Source organism: Muscardinus avellanarius, assembly GCF_963383645.1.
Source record: "Muscardinus avellanarius genome assembly, chromosome: 15".
Taxonomy (NCBI): Eukaryota; Metazoa; Chordata; class Mammalia; order Rodentia; family Gliridae; genus Muscardinus; species Muscardinus avellanarius.
In genome coordinates, this window is record NC_137801.1 from 66,080,900 (window position 1) to 66,097,328 (window position 16,429).

General features: G+C 36.5%; 1 protein-coding gene across 3 annotated transcripts in view; it reads left to right on the top strand.

Annotated features, from left to right (window-relative positions):
• Positions 1 to 14,704, top strand: part of ZNF638 (zinc finger protein 638) — a gene marked incomplete at both ends in the record, with an annotated part of 110,343 nt that extends 95,639 nt beyond the window's left edge. Inside the window, 7 exons of one of the 3 annotated variants that reach the window (XM_080712047.1) lie at positions 3,270 to 4,485; positions 5,109 to 5,174; positions 6,849 to 7,791; positions 9,037 to 9,141; positions 12,106 to 12,207; positions 13,675 to 13,730; positions 14,639 to 14,704. In XM_080712047.1, coding sequence (XP_080568173.1) covers positions 3,270 to 4,485; positions 5,109 to 5,174; positions 6,849 to 7,791; positions 9,037 to 9,141; positions 12,106 to 12,207; positions 13,675 to 13,730; positions 14,639 to 14,704 — 2,554 coding nt within the window. Of the gene's footprint in view, positions 1 to 3,269; positions 4,486 to 5,108; positions 5,175 to 6,848; positions 7,792 to 9,036; positions 9,142 to 12,105; positions 12,208 to 13,611; positions 13,731 to 14,638 lie in introns of all 3 variants that reach the window. The other 2 variants (XM_080712046.1, XM_080712048.1) reach the window with 2 other exon arrangements.
• Positions 14,705 to 16,429: the final 1,725 nt, after the last annotated feature.

Below are 16,429 nucleotides of genomic sequence, written 5' to 3' on the forward strand. Positions count from 1 at the left end.
GATTCTCATTTTGTCATCATCTTTTTCTGACCTAAACATTAAGGGGAAAGATGTAGGGTGTGGCCAAAATATTTAGTGTTGTTTTAGAGTGAAATGATTCTAAGAAGCGCTGTTTTGTTAATATCTGTGGTTGCCAGTTCACCCTGAATGTGACCCTCTTGTTTATAATTCATGTAAATTATGTAAATAGGTTTTCTGTGTAGGGGAAATCTCATATTCATGGTTTAATAACAAACCACATTATGCCCTGTACACATCTCTCCCATACAGTGTTTATTATAAGATTATGGCTCTAGACAAGAATGCTAGGTGAAATTCCTCTAATTAAACTGGCAAGTACTCAGTGGGCTTCCGAAATAAACACCAAATCTTCATTATTACGAAATATTAAAGTTCATAGGATGTTTGTCTGTCGGTGTTAACCTTTGTTTTCATACTAAGCCTTTATTGTGTGCCTTTTCTGAATTTTGGGATGGGGAATAGGAAATTAGATGTTTGTATTCTGAATTTCCTGGAATCCTTTTTCGTGCCATTTCCCAGAATATATGGCTATGTTTTTCTTTTTTTTTTTTTTTAAAGACTGATGTGTTATTATCACTTATTTGACATGTCAAACTAACTTTCCAAGTTAAATTGATCAGTCTTGAGGTGTTCCCTCATATTAGCTAAAAAACAGATACTCTCAGTAAATGATTTCAATGAAGAAAGTACTATAATTTTTAAAGATTGGCAAATATGAAATTAAGCCATTTTTTCCAAATACCTCTGTATTCTTTGTAAAGTGTAACTGCATAGTGATTCATTCTGTATAAAACTTTTTATTGACAAATTTTAAATGTGTTACTCTTTCTATGTGTTTGAGCCCAAAATCAAATTCCACTGTTATCCTTCTAGTCCCATAAATAAATGTTTTTATATAGCCATGATTTGTAAAGCCTTTGAAGGTGGTTCAGTAATGCAGCAGGAGTTTGAATTTATTCTTCGTTATTAGAAATGAATCCTATTATTTCAAACCTAAAGCTTTTATTTTGAGAAATAATGATCCACGTAACTGCTGTAACTATGAGTGTCACACTTTCTTTGTTATGTTTGTGCTTGGCCACAGATTATATTTTGACTAGTCCTACGAACTTGGAACACTTACAAGTAGTCATTTGTACTTGTAATATAAAAAATGTGAGTTACTTCAAATAAAAGCCTTTTCAGCCGGGCATGGTGGTGCACACTTGTAATCCTAGCGCTTGGGAGGCTGAGACAGGAGGATCACACAGGGTCAAAGCAGCCTCAGCTACTTAGGCTTTTAGTAACTTAGACCCTGTTTCCAAATAAATTATAAAATAGGTCTGAGAGTATAGCCCGGAGGTAGAAAGCCCCTGGATTCCACCCTTCAGAACCATTTTTTTAAAAAAAGCCTTTTCAGCATACAAAGGATATCTTGCACAGTGAATATAACGCATGTATATTGATTATAGTTAGTGGCCAGCTTAAATATCTAAAACTTGATACCTTTGCAAGTTCTGAATAATAGGTGTTTATCTGATTTGGTAGGAAAGTGATCTGCTTCTCAAGCTTAAAGTTAACATCCTTGGAGGAGAACCAGTTTATTGATTTAAATGATTATGTGGTAGTGCCTTTTTCAATTAATGTCATGGGCACACATCATCTTTCATTGTTAACAAAGAGAATATGGCTCTTCTTTGAGAAGCATGTGTCAGATCAATCTTCTTTAATGTGTTAATTTTATATGATCATTTTCTGATGTATTCCTGCAGCTTAATGCCTCTAGTGTGAATATATTTGTTAAACTTCTAATTTGTGTTGTAGCCTGTTGGACATTGTATCCAAAAGCTAAGATGCTTCTTATTCAAAGATAGCATCCCTGATCTATAGGATATTCGTATCAAATACTTTATTCTGTTTCTGCCTCAGTAAAAATAGTGGAATCATAAAATCACACACTTTTAATTTTGGATTTGGGAAGACCACAATGAGATAACATTTGTTATGTATACTTAGTTATATATTTTTCTTTAATACTTGAGGTTTATGTTCTTAATAACTAGAAAGACTTCCCATAATGTACCCAAAGCCAAATGTCTTATAATTAGACTGCTCATGTCAAGGTGATTCTTTTCACCTCTAACTTTAAATCGCGAACAGAACTATTTAAAGAATACTTCCAAAGACAAATTTTTCTAGTATTATCATTAATAAGTACAGTTCTTGGGAAATTAAAAGCAGATCTGTCTCACTCTGTTTAAAAAAAAAAAGGTGATATGATTATAAGAGTGAAGTGTTATTTTCCCCGTACCAATTTCCATATATGTTCTTTTTAGGTAAGGTTCGCTTATGAAATTTTAAATTTAAATTCATGGATTACTAGTTTTATTATAGTGAAATATTATTTCAGCTACCATTGTTGGGAGGATAATGACCTTTCATACTAATTTGAGGTATCTCCAAATCACATTTGGTCTTTGAATGTTGGGTACAAACTTTGACACAGAAAGAAATGCCTTGGTTATAACTCACATTAGTAAAAGAAACAGACATAGCTTTAGTAGTTAAAGATAAATCTTTGCCAGGCATGGTGGCACACCCTTGTAATCCCCGCGCTTGGGAGGCGGAGACAGGAGGATTGCGCAGGTTCGAAGCCAGCCGCGCTGGCTTAAGAGACCCTGTTTCCAAATAAAAAGTATAAAATAGGTTTGGGAGGGTAGCCTGGAGGTAGAAGGGCTTCCAGGAATCCCAGTACCACCAAAAAAAAAAAAATTATATATATATATATATATATATATATATATATGAGATAAATCTTTAACTTGAGTTAAAGATAAATCTTCAAGTTTATGCCTATAATCCCAGGGATTGAGTAGGTTGACGTAGGAGAATTACACGGTCAAGGCCAAATTGGCAATTTAGTGAGACCTTAATCTCAAAATACAAAGTAAATATAGTCTGGGCATGTGGCTCAGTGGAGAGCATCCCTGGGTTCAGTTCCCAGGTAGCCTTTTCTCCCCCCTGCCAAAAAAAGAGAGGAAGATGAAAGATGTCTTAAATTTTTATATTATCTACATATTTACGTCTAAACATCTTGACCACTTCAGTGCTGATTGGCTGGGCTTTCCAATGCTTATTACAGTAACGAATTGGGAAGTCTTTACAATTGGCATCAACAGGATTACTTATACTGGTTGAATTCTCATCATAGTTTGATTTTTGTTTGTTTTTGTTTGTGTTCTTTTTTGTTTGTTTTTAAATACTTTTAGCCCTGACTTGAAAAACAGTCCAGTTGATGAAAGTGAGGTGCAGACAGCAGCTGATAGTCCCTCTGTTAAACCTAGTGAGGTGGAAGAAGGAACCACTCACAGTATTCATAAAGAAACAACCATACAGCAGGAAGAGCTTTGTGAAGAAGAACCTGCAAAAGCAGCATGTGAATCCGACTTTGCTATTGAAGCATTGGAAATGGAAACCCAAGGAGAGGAGGTCAACATAGAACTTCCTCTTGTAGCATCCACTCCAGCTAATACTGAATTATTTACTGAAAATATAGAGGAGTCTGCTTTAAACCAGCAGGTGTATACCAATGACTTTGAGAAGGAAGAGGCAGAAATTATTAACCCTGAGACAGAATTACCAATATCTGACTATGCATTTATAGAAGAAAAGAATATCAAGGGAATTCTAGAAGAATCTCCATCTGAAGCAGGTTTCTTTTCTGAAATCACACAGTCTGTTGTAGAAACTGTACCTGAAGTGGACAAACATGAAACTGTTTCAGAAATAGTGCCATCTTCTTGTGTTATGACCATAGTATCAGGAATTTGCACTGGGGATGAGAAGACAGTGAATAAAAAGAGTGTTTCTGAAAAAAATAACATGGATAAAAAGGAGGAAAATGAATTAAATATCAAGGAAACAAGAATGGATCTACAAATAGGAGCAGAGAAGGCTGAAAAGAATGAAGCTGGGATAGTCGCAGAAAAACTAGAAAAGATTATGGCAGCAATGAAAGACAAGCCTACAGAAAATGTTGTAATTAAGGGATACCCAAATAAAGGACTGGGTCAGATCGGTAAGCCTGATGAAACTGGTAAAACTAGTGTGCTGGCTGTATCAAATGTACCTAGCAGTAAATCAGGCATCAAGGCTCCTATGGTCTCTACTCCTAAGGCGAAAACAGTTTCAAAAGCTGAAAATCAGAAAGGCTTTCTCAAATCTGTGCTCAGAGATCAAGTAACTGCCGAAAAGAAACTTTCAGCCAAGGAATTTGGTCTACTTAAAAGTGCCAGAGCAAGCTTGGCAGAAAGCAGCAGTAGGTTCAAACCCACTCAGAGTGGTATTACCAGAGGAGGCAGTGGAAGGATCTCAGCCCTGCAAAGCAAGGATTCTAAACTAGATCACAAGGACATAACAAAACTGTCTCAGGAAACAGAGACTAGAACTTGCATCATCATGAAACGGGATGACAGCAACAATAAGGTGAGGAGAATAAGAAGAATGGCTCGGTGTATCTTTGACGTGCTTAGCTGTGCTGCTGTAGCTATGGAGTAGGAGATGCAGTCTTTTGTACTTTCATCTCCTTACTCTACTCCCGAAGCTCCCATTTCCTTTTCTTAAACAATTCCTTCAATTTAAGCCAATATGTAGAGTATCAAACTCAAAGTTCATAATTTACTAAGTTTAAAAGCATTACTTGGTCAAAAATATAACTGTGGTTTAAAGACAAAATTTGGTCATAAATATAACTGGTTTAAAGGAAAAGTCTGTAGGGATTGTCCTAAGGTGATTAGCCTTCTCCTGGATAGGAAACCTGTTACCTTTCTTAAATTCAAACTTCCATTATGGGGTCGCTTGATTGCCCAGCTCAGGCATTGTAGATGTAGGAAAGAAAAGATCTGTAAAGCTGAATTTAGCGACAACTTTCAGAGACTGTGCCTATACTATTACATGACTGTTGACTTAGTTTTTTGTATTTATTAACTATTTGCATTGTTTTGTATAATTGGATATTTGCTGTTTAAGTTCCCCTCACTCCTTTTATAGAACATTTTATAGTTGATTGTAAATTCTGTTTTTCTGTATTTTTTTACTTAATATTTCAGGCTTTGGCTGGGCAAAACACTAGGAATTCTAAAAGCATCACTGGTAGAAGTTCCAAATCTAAAGAGGTAAAAAATAACACTAACCCTTCATTTCTGTCCTTTCATAGCAGAATTTATGTCTTATAACTTGTGTCTGCCATAAAATAGTTAATGAAAGTTTTTAGAGAATGAGAGCTACAAAGTAAGGGATAGGAATGGGATGAAATATTTTACTTTTAACCCTGCCATCAATTCACTTTTTATCTTGAAATTTATTATATGCACTAGTAACTGTTATGTGTGTGTGTTACTGGGTATTGAACCCAGGAACATTCTACTTCTGAACACACCCCAGCCCTATTGTTTTATTCTTTATTTTGAAATAGGGTCTCACTAAGTTGTGGAAGGCCTCACTGAGTAGCTGAGACTGGCCTTGAACCTCCAGTCTTCCTGTCTCAGCCTCCTAAGTACTGGGATTACAAACATGCATCACTGTGCCTGGCTACCTACAAATTGATTTTTGATGTATACTAAATGTAGGAGGCCTGCTGGAAATTCATTTCTTTTCTGTAGGAACCATTTTTCCAATTATAAATTTTTTCTAAATATAATCATACTAGGTAGTAATTATTAGTAATAACTGTTTGCATGTAACATTCTCAAGTATAAAATTTATATCTTAGTATCATACAAATTAAATATGTATATAAATATTTTTGTGTTTGTGTGTGCTACTGGGGATGGTACCCTTCTACCTCCCGGCTACACTTCCAAACCTACTTTATATTTTTATTTGGAAACAGGGTCTCTCAAGCCAACAAGGCTGGCTTCAAACCTGCGCGATCCTCCTGTCTCTGCCTCCCAAGTGCGGGAATTACAGGCATGCACCACCACGCCCGGCTTAAATATATATATATTTTAAATAAACGAATCAGTGAAGCAATCTTAGAAGTCCAGTATGTCCCAGAGCATATTAGATATTTAACATATAGAACAGTAAATTCTTTTATATTTATTTTTTAACAGATGCATCTTTTTTCTTTTCTTTTTCTTTTATTCTGATTTTACTGGGGATTGAACTCAGGTGCTGCATCCTACCTCTCAGCCTTTTTTTTTTTTTTTCAGGACTGGAGATAGAATCCAGGGGCATTCTGCCTTTGAGCTATACCCCCAGCCCTATTTTTTATTCTTTATTTGGAAACAGGATCTCACTGAGTTGCAAAGGGCCTCACTAAGTAGTAGCTGAGGCTGTCCTTGAACCACAGTCCTACTGTCTCAGCCTCCCAAATAGCTGGGATTACAAGTGTGTACCACCATGCCTGACTTTTTGTTTTTTATTTTGAAACATGGTTTCACTAAGTTGCTGAGGTTGGCTACAAACCTGTGATCCTCCTGTCTCAGCCTACCAAATACTAGGATTACAAGAGTATACCACCATACCTGGCTTAACAGATCCTTTAAATTTAATATTTTTTGCTATTGTATCTCAAAACTCATTATTTAGGCAGTAGTTATAATCTTACTGAAATTATATACAAGTGAAATTAGATATTGTTAGAATTGTCTTTGGCATTTATTTTGTGAATTATAGCTAATTTATTTGTGGGACTTGTTAAAGAATAACTCTAATTTTATTTTAGCCATTAGGAAACTGCAGTGAAATGCTCACAAATGACCTGCATGCACATTTATTGTGACTGTTTGCAACCTATGCATGATTAGTAGTTGTTCACAACACCGTGACTTTTAACTTCCCAACAGGAACCATTATTTCCATTTAATTTGGATGAATTTGTTACTGTGGATGAGGTTATAGAAGAAGTGAATCCTCAAGGCAAGCAGAATACACTAAAGGGGAAAAGGAAAGAAGCTCTCAGAAATTTTCCCTCCTCTGAACTTAACTTGAAGAAGAGAAGGGGGAAAACCTCTACCCCTCGTGGTGCTGAGGGAGAATTATCTTTTGTGACATTGGATGAAATTGGGGAAGAGGAAGATGCAGCTGCACAGGCTCTAGTCACTGTGGATGAAGTAATTGATGAAGAAGAACTAAATATGGAAGAGGTGGTAAAAAATTCAAACTCACTTCTTACATTAGATGAGTTAATTGACCAAGATGATTGCATTTCTCACGGTGAACCAAAAGATGTTACTGTTCTGTCAGTGGCTGAAGAACAAGATCTTCTCAAACAGGAACGCTTGGTAACTGTTGATGAAATTGGAGAAGTAGAAGAGCTGCCTTTAAGTGACTCGGCAGACATTACTTTTGCCACGTTAAGTGCTAAAGGAGATGATGGAAATACTGTAAGGGATTCTATTGGGTTCATTTCTTCTCAGATGCCTGAAGACCCTTCCACTTTAGTTACTGTAGATGAAATTCAAGATGATAGCAGCGATTTGCATTTAGTGACTTTGGATGAAGTAACTGAAGAGGATAGAGATTCTCTGTCTGATTTTAACAGTCTTAAAGAAGAGCTTAATTTTGTTACTGTTGATGAAGTTGGAGAAGAAGAGGATGGAGATAATGATTTAAAAGTTGAGTTAGCACACTGTAAAAATGACCACCCTACAGACAGAAGAGGGGATAGAAAGGAGAGAGCTGTGGACACAAAGAAAACAAAACTTGAAGCCTTGACTCAAGTGGATCCAGTCACTGAGAATGTTACGGAAGAAGAGGTGAAAACCATGATTGAAAGACATTTAGCAGGTAGATTCTTGGAAGTGGCACTTTTCCCATTTTATGAAATGACTTTTTAAAATTAATTTTAAGATATGTGTGGTAGCATTACCAATAATTCTACCTTGTATTTATATTATATAAGCCAACAAATAGACATTTATAGCCTGTAATGTTTTCCACAGAAATGTGTACACATGAGCCAGGTGTAGTGGCACACGCTTATAATCCCAGCATTTGGCAGGCTGAGACAGGAGGATCCAGGTTCACAGACAGCCTCAGCTACTTTGCAACTCTGAGACCCTGTTTCAAAATAAAGAATGTAAAATTAGGGCTGGGAATATTACTCAGAGGTAGAATGACTCTGGGTTTCATCCCCAGTACCGCAAAATGAAAGAAGGAAAGAAAGAAATGTGTACACATTTCAAAAATTTCTCTTAGTTACAGAGCAGAGCTTACTCCCAATGTATACCTCAAGAAAGGATAACAACCAGAAAACAAAATAGAGTAACCAAATTAGAATTGGAATGAAAATGGAATATTTATATTTTGGGGAAAGCACAACTTTAAATGATTAAAACCATGTTCACACCTCACGGGCTCCCAGCTTTTGCTTAATTTTAGGGTTTAGATTAATTCATAAATGGACTATTTTATGTTAAAGTGATAGTTTGATTATATGGAATAATAGAGCAGCTTACTTGTAGGACTTGAATGAGATTAAAATTTTCACTTGGAAAATTTGAGAAGACTTAATCCAACTAAATAAAAGACTAGAAAGTCCCACAGGTTTGTGAAAACAAATTAGAAAAATATATATAATCAACTTGAGTAAAGAAGATAGAAGAGTTGTTTGGAATATGATAAATGGAAACCTAAGAGAATGTTTTTACTAAATTTGATAGAAGCCGGCCGTGGTGGCACTTGCTTGTAATTCCAGCATTTGGGAGGCTGAGACCCAGAGGGTCAGGGTTGCAGACATCCTCAGCTACTTAGTGAGGCCCTCCACAACTTAGTGAGACCCTGTTTCAAAATAAAGAATTAAAAATAGGGCAGTGAGTATAGCTCGGAGGTTGAATGCTCCTGGGTTCCACCCCTAGACCTGCAAAAAAAAAAAAAAAAAAAAAAAAAAAAAACTGTGTTTTATATTAGAAATAAGTTTTCTTTCCAAATTCGAATATTGTTTGGAAAATACAATTGTTGAAATTGTTATTTAATATAAATAAATTTAAGTACTGTTACTAGAGCAATAAATTTAGACTTTCTGTTTTAAAGCTAAAACTCCAGTGAAGAGAATTCGAATTGGTAAAGCACCATCTGCAGAAAAGGCTGTTGCAACAGAACCAGCAAAAGGTGAAGAAACTTTCCAAATTAGTGAAGGTAGGCCTGTCAGGGTAGGGAAGGAGTTGCATGGCATGAGATGGTAGAAGTTTCAAGATTACCATCGATGAAGAAAAGCAGTGAAATAGAGTAGGAATAGAGAAAGGCAGAATTAAAATTAGCAGATCTGGATTAAGATTTTTATATTTGTCATTTAGAGAGAAATAGAGAATTGGTATTAGAGTGAAACATATTTGTGGAAATGATCCACAGAAGATTATTTTGATCATGTAGCATCAGGTAGAAATCATTTATTGACTAGTTATTTGTGATGCTTCCAAGAAGCCAGCCATTAAACAAAATATATGAATAACATCAATAAAATTTTAAGTTAAAATAAGGAGTAGTGTTCAATGAGAGGGAAGACCTCAGTCACTCCACAAGTATTTGACATTGTATCTTTTATATTAGATACTTTCTGTGTTAAAATGCTGAAAAGGGTAGAAAAAAAGACAAGCACAGAATTCCTGAGTATTGATTTGGAGAGGTAAAGCAAAAAATTAAGTATATGTGTGACTTAAACAGCACTATTAAGAGTACCTATTTTACCATCTCTTTGCAGCATCCTTGTTGCTTTCTTTTTCTATTTTCTCTAAGAAAAAATTGTCAACCATGATTCAGTTCAAGTTCTCTGAATCTCTTCTCATCTGGTCTTCCAGTGTTTTTCCACAGTTCATTAGAGGGTTTCCTAACTCTAGAAATCTGGATCTTTATTTTCCTGCTTCTGCATCAACTAGTTCTTTCCTCACTGAAAATGATGGCTAACCAAACCTTCATCTCTATTTACTAGAACAAATAAAAAACCTGACCAGACTGCCAACTCTGATTTTACCTTCTTAGCTTCTTACACATAAAATGTGGCCAAGACTTTCTCATTCAACAAACACAAAATAAATAAATCTCCTTAACCTTGGAATTCCTTTAGCTCCATAGCAAAGTATCTAGAAAGAACCACCCAATTTTATACTTTTGTTTCTCACTGAACTGGCTATACTCTAGCTTCTTTCTCTAACTTACTAAAGTTGATGCTCATGAACCCACGTTGAGTTTTGGTTAAGTTTGATTTTAAACTGTTTTCCTCCTAATTTTGTCTGAATTTTCTGCATGGTTTATTACTATTGATCAGTTTCTTAAAACTCCCATGATGAAGTGTGTAGTCTTCCTTCCTTGTCTATTTTCTATAACCAGTCTTTAATACCAAGCTATATATAGTCAATCGTTTAATAATATGATTTGTATTTACTAACATGATTTCATGGTTTTTTGTCGTTTTTTTTGGGGGGGGGGTACTGAGGATGGAACCTAGGTGCCTTCTACCTCCAGACTACACCCCCAGACCTATTTTATATTTTTATTTGGGAACAGGGTCTCACTAAGTTGTTGAGAGCCTCACTGCTGAGGCTGGCTCTGAACCTGCAATCCTCCTGTCTCATCCTCCCCAAGTACTGGGATTACAAGTGTGCTGTTGCCATGCCTGGAATAGGAGTTCGTTTTTTGTCCAAGATTTCTGTTATGATAGGGCAACTTCAACATCAGCTTGCTTGGAACTGTCTCAACTCAACTGAGTAATATAGAAGGGATGGTTTAGTTACTCTTATATAAAAGTATATTCCATTAATGGATAGCATGTTTTATAGGGGGACCTAGCTTAGGAAAAAAATTCCACACGATTTTTAAACTTACATGGTTTGCTTTAATCTCTTTTAGTTAAAATATATATTTTTACAGTATATATTGTAATATGTAACATTAAGATACATGTGTATTTATTGAGGTAAATGTGTCTTTGAAGTAGAAGGAGCAAATGTTTTGGGGGAAGTTTATTACCTTGGTGAGGAAGAAGTAAATGATTGTAGAAGATTGGAGGCAGGGAGACTATCTTTTTTTTATAGACTTTAGGACTTTATGACCAGTAAAATGTAATAAATAAGGGCATGTCAAAGTTTTTCAGCCAGACCCTCAGGTTTGGAAAGAGAAGCCCAGATGTGTAGAAGGAGCAGTGAAACTGAAGTAACATGTCCTAGTTCTAGACTCTGTCATTCACTAGTATGCAGTCTTGCTCAAGTCAAGTTATTATCTCTTTTGACTTTGCTTTCTCTGACTGTGAAGAAATAAGGAAGATAAAAATAGGAATTCCTTGTCTAGCTCACATGAGATAGAAACTAAATGAACAACATTTATGCAAAAGGGATTTTGCAAATACTATCAAACATTCAACTACTCTGGATAACCTCAATTGGCTTGGAACTAGTTTCCATTTTTGTTTACCCTAAGATTATATTTTACAGAGACTTCTAGCATTGTTACTTGTTAAGCGCTTTGCTAAACGTCATTTTGTGATTTCACTTGCGATTCAGATCAGAAGTATTCTTTTCTTGTGTCCTTCCCCCTATCTTCACTTAGCACCTCATCCTAGACCTTACATACACAAGATAATTCTTCCTAGTAACTGCACAACTTCACTTCTTTCCTTCATTTTAAATTCTTTCTGGAACTGTATGTATAGAATTTTCTGTTACCTTTAGCCCAGTACCTCTTAATCTATTTAATAAATTAAAAAGATTTACTTGCTGGGCATGGTGGCGCACGCTTGTAATCCCTGTGCTTGGGAGGCTGAAACAGGAGGATCGCACACATTCGAAGCCAGCCTCAGCTACTTAGTGAGGCTCTCAGCAACTTAGTGAGACCCTGTTTCCAAATAAAATATAAAATGGGTCTGGGAGTATAGCCCGGAAGTAGAAAGCCTCTGGGTTCCACCCCAAGTACCACCAAAAAAAAAAAAGATTTACTCATTTATTTCTTACATGAATGAACCTTGGAGAGTAGTGTGTGAAGAATAGTCAGGTGTTTCTTTAAGTATTAAGTTTGTCTTTGATGGTAAGGATTATCTGACATTAACTTTACAGAGTTTAAATGTATTTTTTATACTTTCCCTTTTTTTCCTTCTTCATCGAATGACTTTAGTTGATGAAGAATCTGGATTAAAGGATTCAGAACCAGATAGAAAACGAAAGAAGATTGAGGACACTTCTTTAGGCAGTTCATTGGCACCTGATGTCCCTGAAGGTACATTTTTCTTTATCCCTATGAAAATTTTGCATCATAATTTTTTAGCTGTTTAGATAATTATTGAATAACCTTGCTTGGGGGGGGGTGCGGCTGGCTTCGAACCTATGCGATCCTCCTGTTTCTGCCTCCCAAGCGCGGGGATTACAAGCGTGCGCCACCACGCCTGGCGAAACCTATGATTTCTGATAACAGCTTATCCAGGCTGTTTTTAACCTGGCAAGGATATTTTTATTGTACTCTTTAAAGTTTGAGCTACATCTCCTCTATTATTTCTGATGCTCTCTCTGCTGCTGTGGTGAGAATTAAGTTATACTTGGACCCAGGCAGAAACTTCAGTTAAAACAGAACATGCTGAACAGCTCGGCTAGCAAACTTTTCTCATCGCTATTCAAGGTGAACCGAAGGGGATTTTATTTGTTTAGCCAGTATACTGTACAAGCAGACAGTTGTTGTGTCTGCCTCTTGTTTATTTATTTATTTATTTGTTTATTTATTTATTTGGTGGTACTAGGGGTGGAACCCAGGAACTTTCTACCTCCAGGCTATACTCAGACCTATTTTGTACTTTTTATGGAAATGGGTCTCACTGAGTTGCTGAGAGCTTCACTAAGTAGCCAAGGCTGGCAGTTCTCCTGTCTCCGCCTCCCAAGCACTGAGATTACAAGCATACACCGCCACGCCCGGCTTCTTTCTTTTGTTTTAACTGGATATTATTAAGATGTTTATTTTAGCCGGGCATGGTGGCGCACGCTTATAACCCCAGCATTCGGGAAACTGGGATCGCGGTTTGTAGACAGCCTCAGCTACTACTTACTGAGGCCCTCTGCAACTTAGTGAGACTCTCTTTCAAAGTAAAGAATAAAAAAAATAGGGCAGGGGTTGTAGCTTGGAGGCCGAATGTCCCTGGGTTCCATCCCCAGACCCGCAAAAAAAAAAAAAAAAAAGAAAGAAAGAAAGAAAAAAAAAAAAGATGTTTATTTTAAACTCTGAGGTTCTGATCCAGTGTCTTGCTATTCTGAGGGATAATTGAGCATTTTTTTCTTATCTGAAGATTCTCTATGGGAATCTATTCAACTTGCAGTATGCCAGTGCAGTGGTATTCTGGTATTCTCTAGAGGGTCTAGAATATTATAGAATTAGTTAAAAGATAAGAGTGTGTGTTCTGCAAATAAAGCTATTGCTCTTGATCCCTAAGTAGATAGCAGTATATACTCTGCTTACATGTAAGTCTATACTGTGCTTAAGAAGTTTTTCATGTTTGAACAAATTGACAACTTTTCACGCTGTGTGCATGTATATCACTATCTCTGTGAACTACATAATGGTGTAAGACTACAGTGTACCAATAAAAGTAAAAAAATTTAATTTTATTCCTTTCTCTTCTCTCTCTCTGCCTTCTAGATTTAGACTTTCTTGTACCGAAGGCTGGGTTCTTCTGTCCAATTTGTTCCCTCTTCTACTCAGGTGAAAAAGCAATGACAAATCACTGCAAGAGTACACGCCATAAGCAGAATACAGAGGTAATTTATTATTCTTCTAAGAATCTTCATGTCTTGTAATTGAACTAGTTAAGTAAATGTAAAATGAACTTTTCCCCCCTTTGTGAGAACTTCTGAATGTTTATGCCAGTTTAGTCTCAAGCCCCAAATCCTGTTTTCTCCTTCACTGTACCTTGCCAGTAATTTCTAGCTCTTATTTCTTTTCCTTGAACAATAGTATTTGCCAGAACAGATTCTATAGATCTGTAGTCTCATATAACACTCGATTAAAGTGTGAGAAACTACATATTCTGATCCCCTGTTACAGTCATGTACATGTTAGCATACTGAATTGTATAACCAGAATGAATTCTGCTTAAGCTTATATAACCAAATTCCCTAAACTGATTTCATCACAAGCCATTTTTTGTTTTTTCAGTCATACATATCTTTTTTGGGGGGGGTACTGGGGATGGAACCCAGGGGCATTCTACCTCCGAGTAACACCCTCAGCCCTATTTTTTATTCTTTATTTTGAAAAGGGCCTCACTAAATAGCTGAGGCTGTCTGCAAACCGGGATCCTCCTGTCTCAGCATCCCAAATGCTGGGGATTATAAGTGTACACCACCACACCTGGCTCTGGCTTCAGTCAAATACAGATCTTTAGGAAGTGCTACATTAGAGAACCATCATTTGCCACAGTTGAAGCATTGGTTCTGATTCTTCCTGAATGTTTGAAGTTGTTTTATGTATCTGCTCTAAATTTGCAGCACAGGCACTCATCTTAACATTTATTGGGCTGAATGTTAATATATGGTGCTATATTAGTAATCTTTATTTTGTATGATTAGGCTCTTTTAAATTGTAAATACAATTAAATGCACTACAGAAGTTCACAAACAGAAACGACATCTAATATATCTTTCATATTGCAAATTGCTTTTAACAGAAGTTCATGGCCAAGCAAAGAAAGGAAAAGGAGCAGAATGAGGCTGAAGAAAGAAGCTCTAGGTGACTGGAGGAAAGATGAAAGATTTCATTAGAAATTTGTTTAGGGTCCAGTTGATTTGTGTATTTTTGTTATTACTTAATTTGTAATTTTTGTTTCAGAGGCAAATATGTTGTACAAATTTCTGATTGCCCTGATGTAGAGAGATTGATGGGGAAAGTATGATGGGTTTGATTTTTATATCAAGTCATCAGGCATGGAGAAATATCTTTTTGAAGTGTTAAAATAAATGTTCCTACTGTATATTTAAAATACCATGTTGTGTTTGTGACTTTATTAAAGCCTAGCTTGCCTCTGATTACAGACAAGTTCTTTTCTACCACTTTTGTGATTTGGAATGTTTGAGAATTCTTCCTGTATTACTGGAAGTCATAGCATAACAAGAGTTTTACTTTGTTTTATTCATCCATGTTTACAGGTTAAAGATTTCTTAAAATTCCCCATGTTTTTTCTGGATAAAATTAGATTGTATCATTTTTGACCCAGGTAGTTTTTTGAGTAAAATATTACTTATTTTTTAGATGTGTTTAGGAGACCTTTTTTTGTGTGTGTGGTATTGGGGTGGAACCCAGGGACATTCTACCTCTGAGCTGCACCTGCAGCCCTATTTTGTATTCTTTTATTTTGAAACAGCGTCTCACTGAGTTGCAAAGAGCCTCACTAAGTAGCTGAGGCTGTCTGCAAACCTAGATTTTCTTATCTCAGCCTCCTAAATGCTGGGATTACAAGCGTGCACCACCATGCCTTGCTTCAGAAGATATTTTTATGCTTCTGTTAACACCTACTGTTTCTGCCAAGAGCCATTTAAAGTAGCATCTTTGAGTCATTTTCATTAGCTTAAATTTACAGAAAAGCCTTCACTGCCTATCAACTATCAAAGAGGGTTTTTTAAACCCATTATAAGAATTTGTAAGCCAGGCATGGTAGTGCACGCTTGTAATTCCAGTACTTGAGATGCTGAGACAGGAGGATTGCAAAGGTTCTAAGCCAGCCTCAGCTACTTAGTGAGCTCTCAGCAACTTAGATCCTGTTTCAAAATAAAATATAAAATGGGTTGGGGGTGTATCCCGGAGATAGTAGTCCCTTGGGTTCCATTCCTAGAGCCACATTTAATTAATTAATTAATTAATTAATACATGAATTTCTAGAGGTATAAGAAAATAACTTGTTGGGTATGGTGGCGCACGCTTGTAATCCCAGCATTCAGGAGGCTGAGACAGGTGGATCATGGTTCGTGGACAGCCTTAGCTACTTAGGCCTTTGTAACTCAGTGAGACCCTGTTTCAAAATAAAGAATAAAATAGGGCTGGGTTGCAGCTCAGACGTAGAATGCCCCTAGGTTCTATCCCAGTACCACAGAATAATAATAATTATTATTATTACTTAATGAGGCAGGCATGGTAGCACATGGCCTGTAATCCCAGTATTTAGGAGGCTGAGTCAGAAGGATTTAAGGTCAGCTTTAGCAACTTAGCAAGATCCTTTGCAACTTACTGAGACCCTCTTTCAAAATAAAAAGTAAAAAGGTCTGAGGGGTATAATCTGGGGTTACAAGCCTATGCCACCATGCCTGGTTCCTTTAAAATTTAAGACAGGATCTTTTCACTAAGTTGCCATGGCTGGCCTCAGACTTCCGATCCTCATGTTTCACTCAGCCTCCACAGCCGCAGGGATGTACCGCAGTGCCCGGCAAGAGCTGCTGCAGGTTTCTGGTCTTCGCTCTTGTTGGCT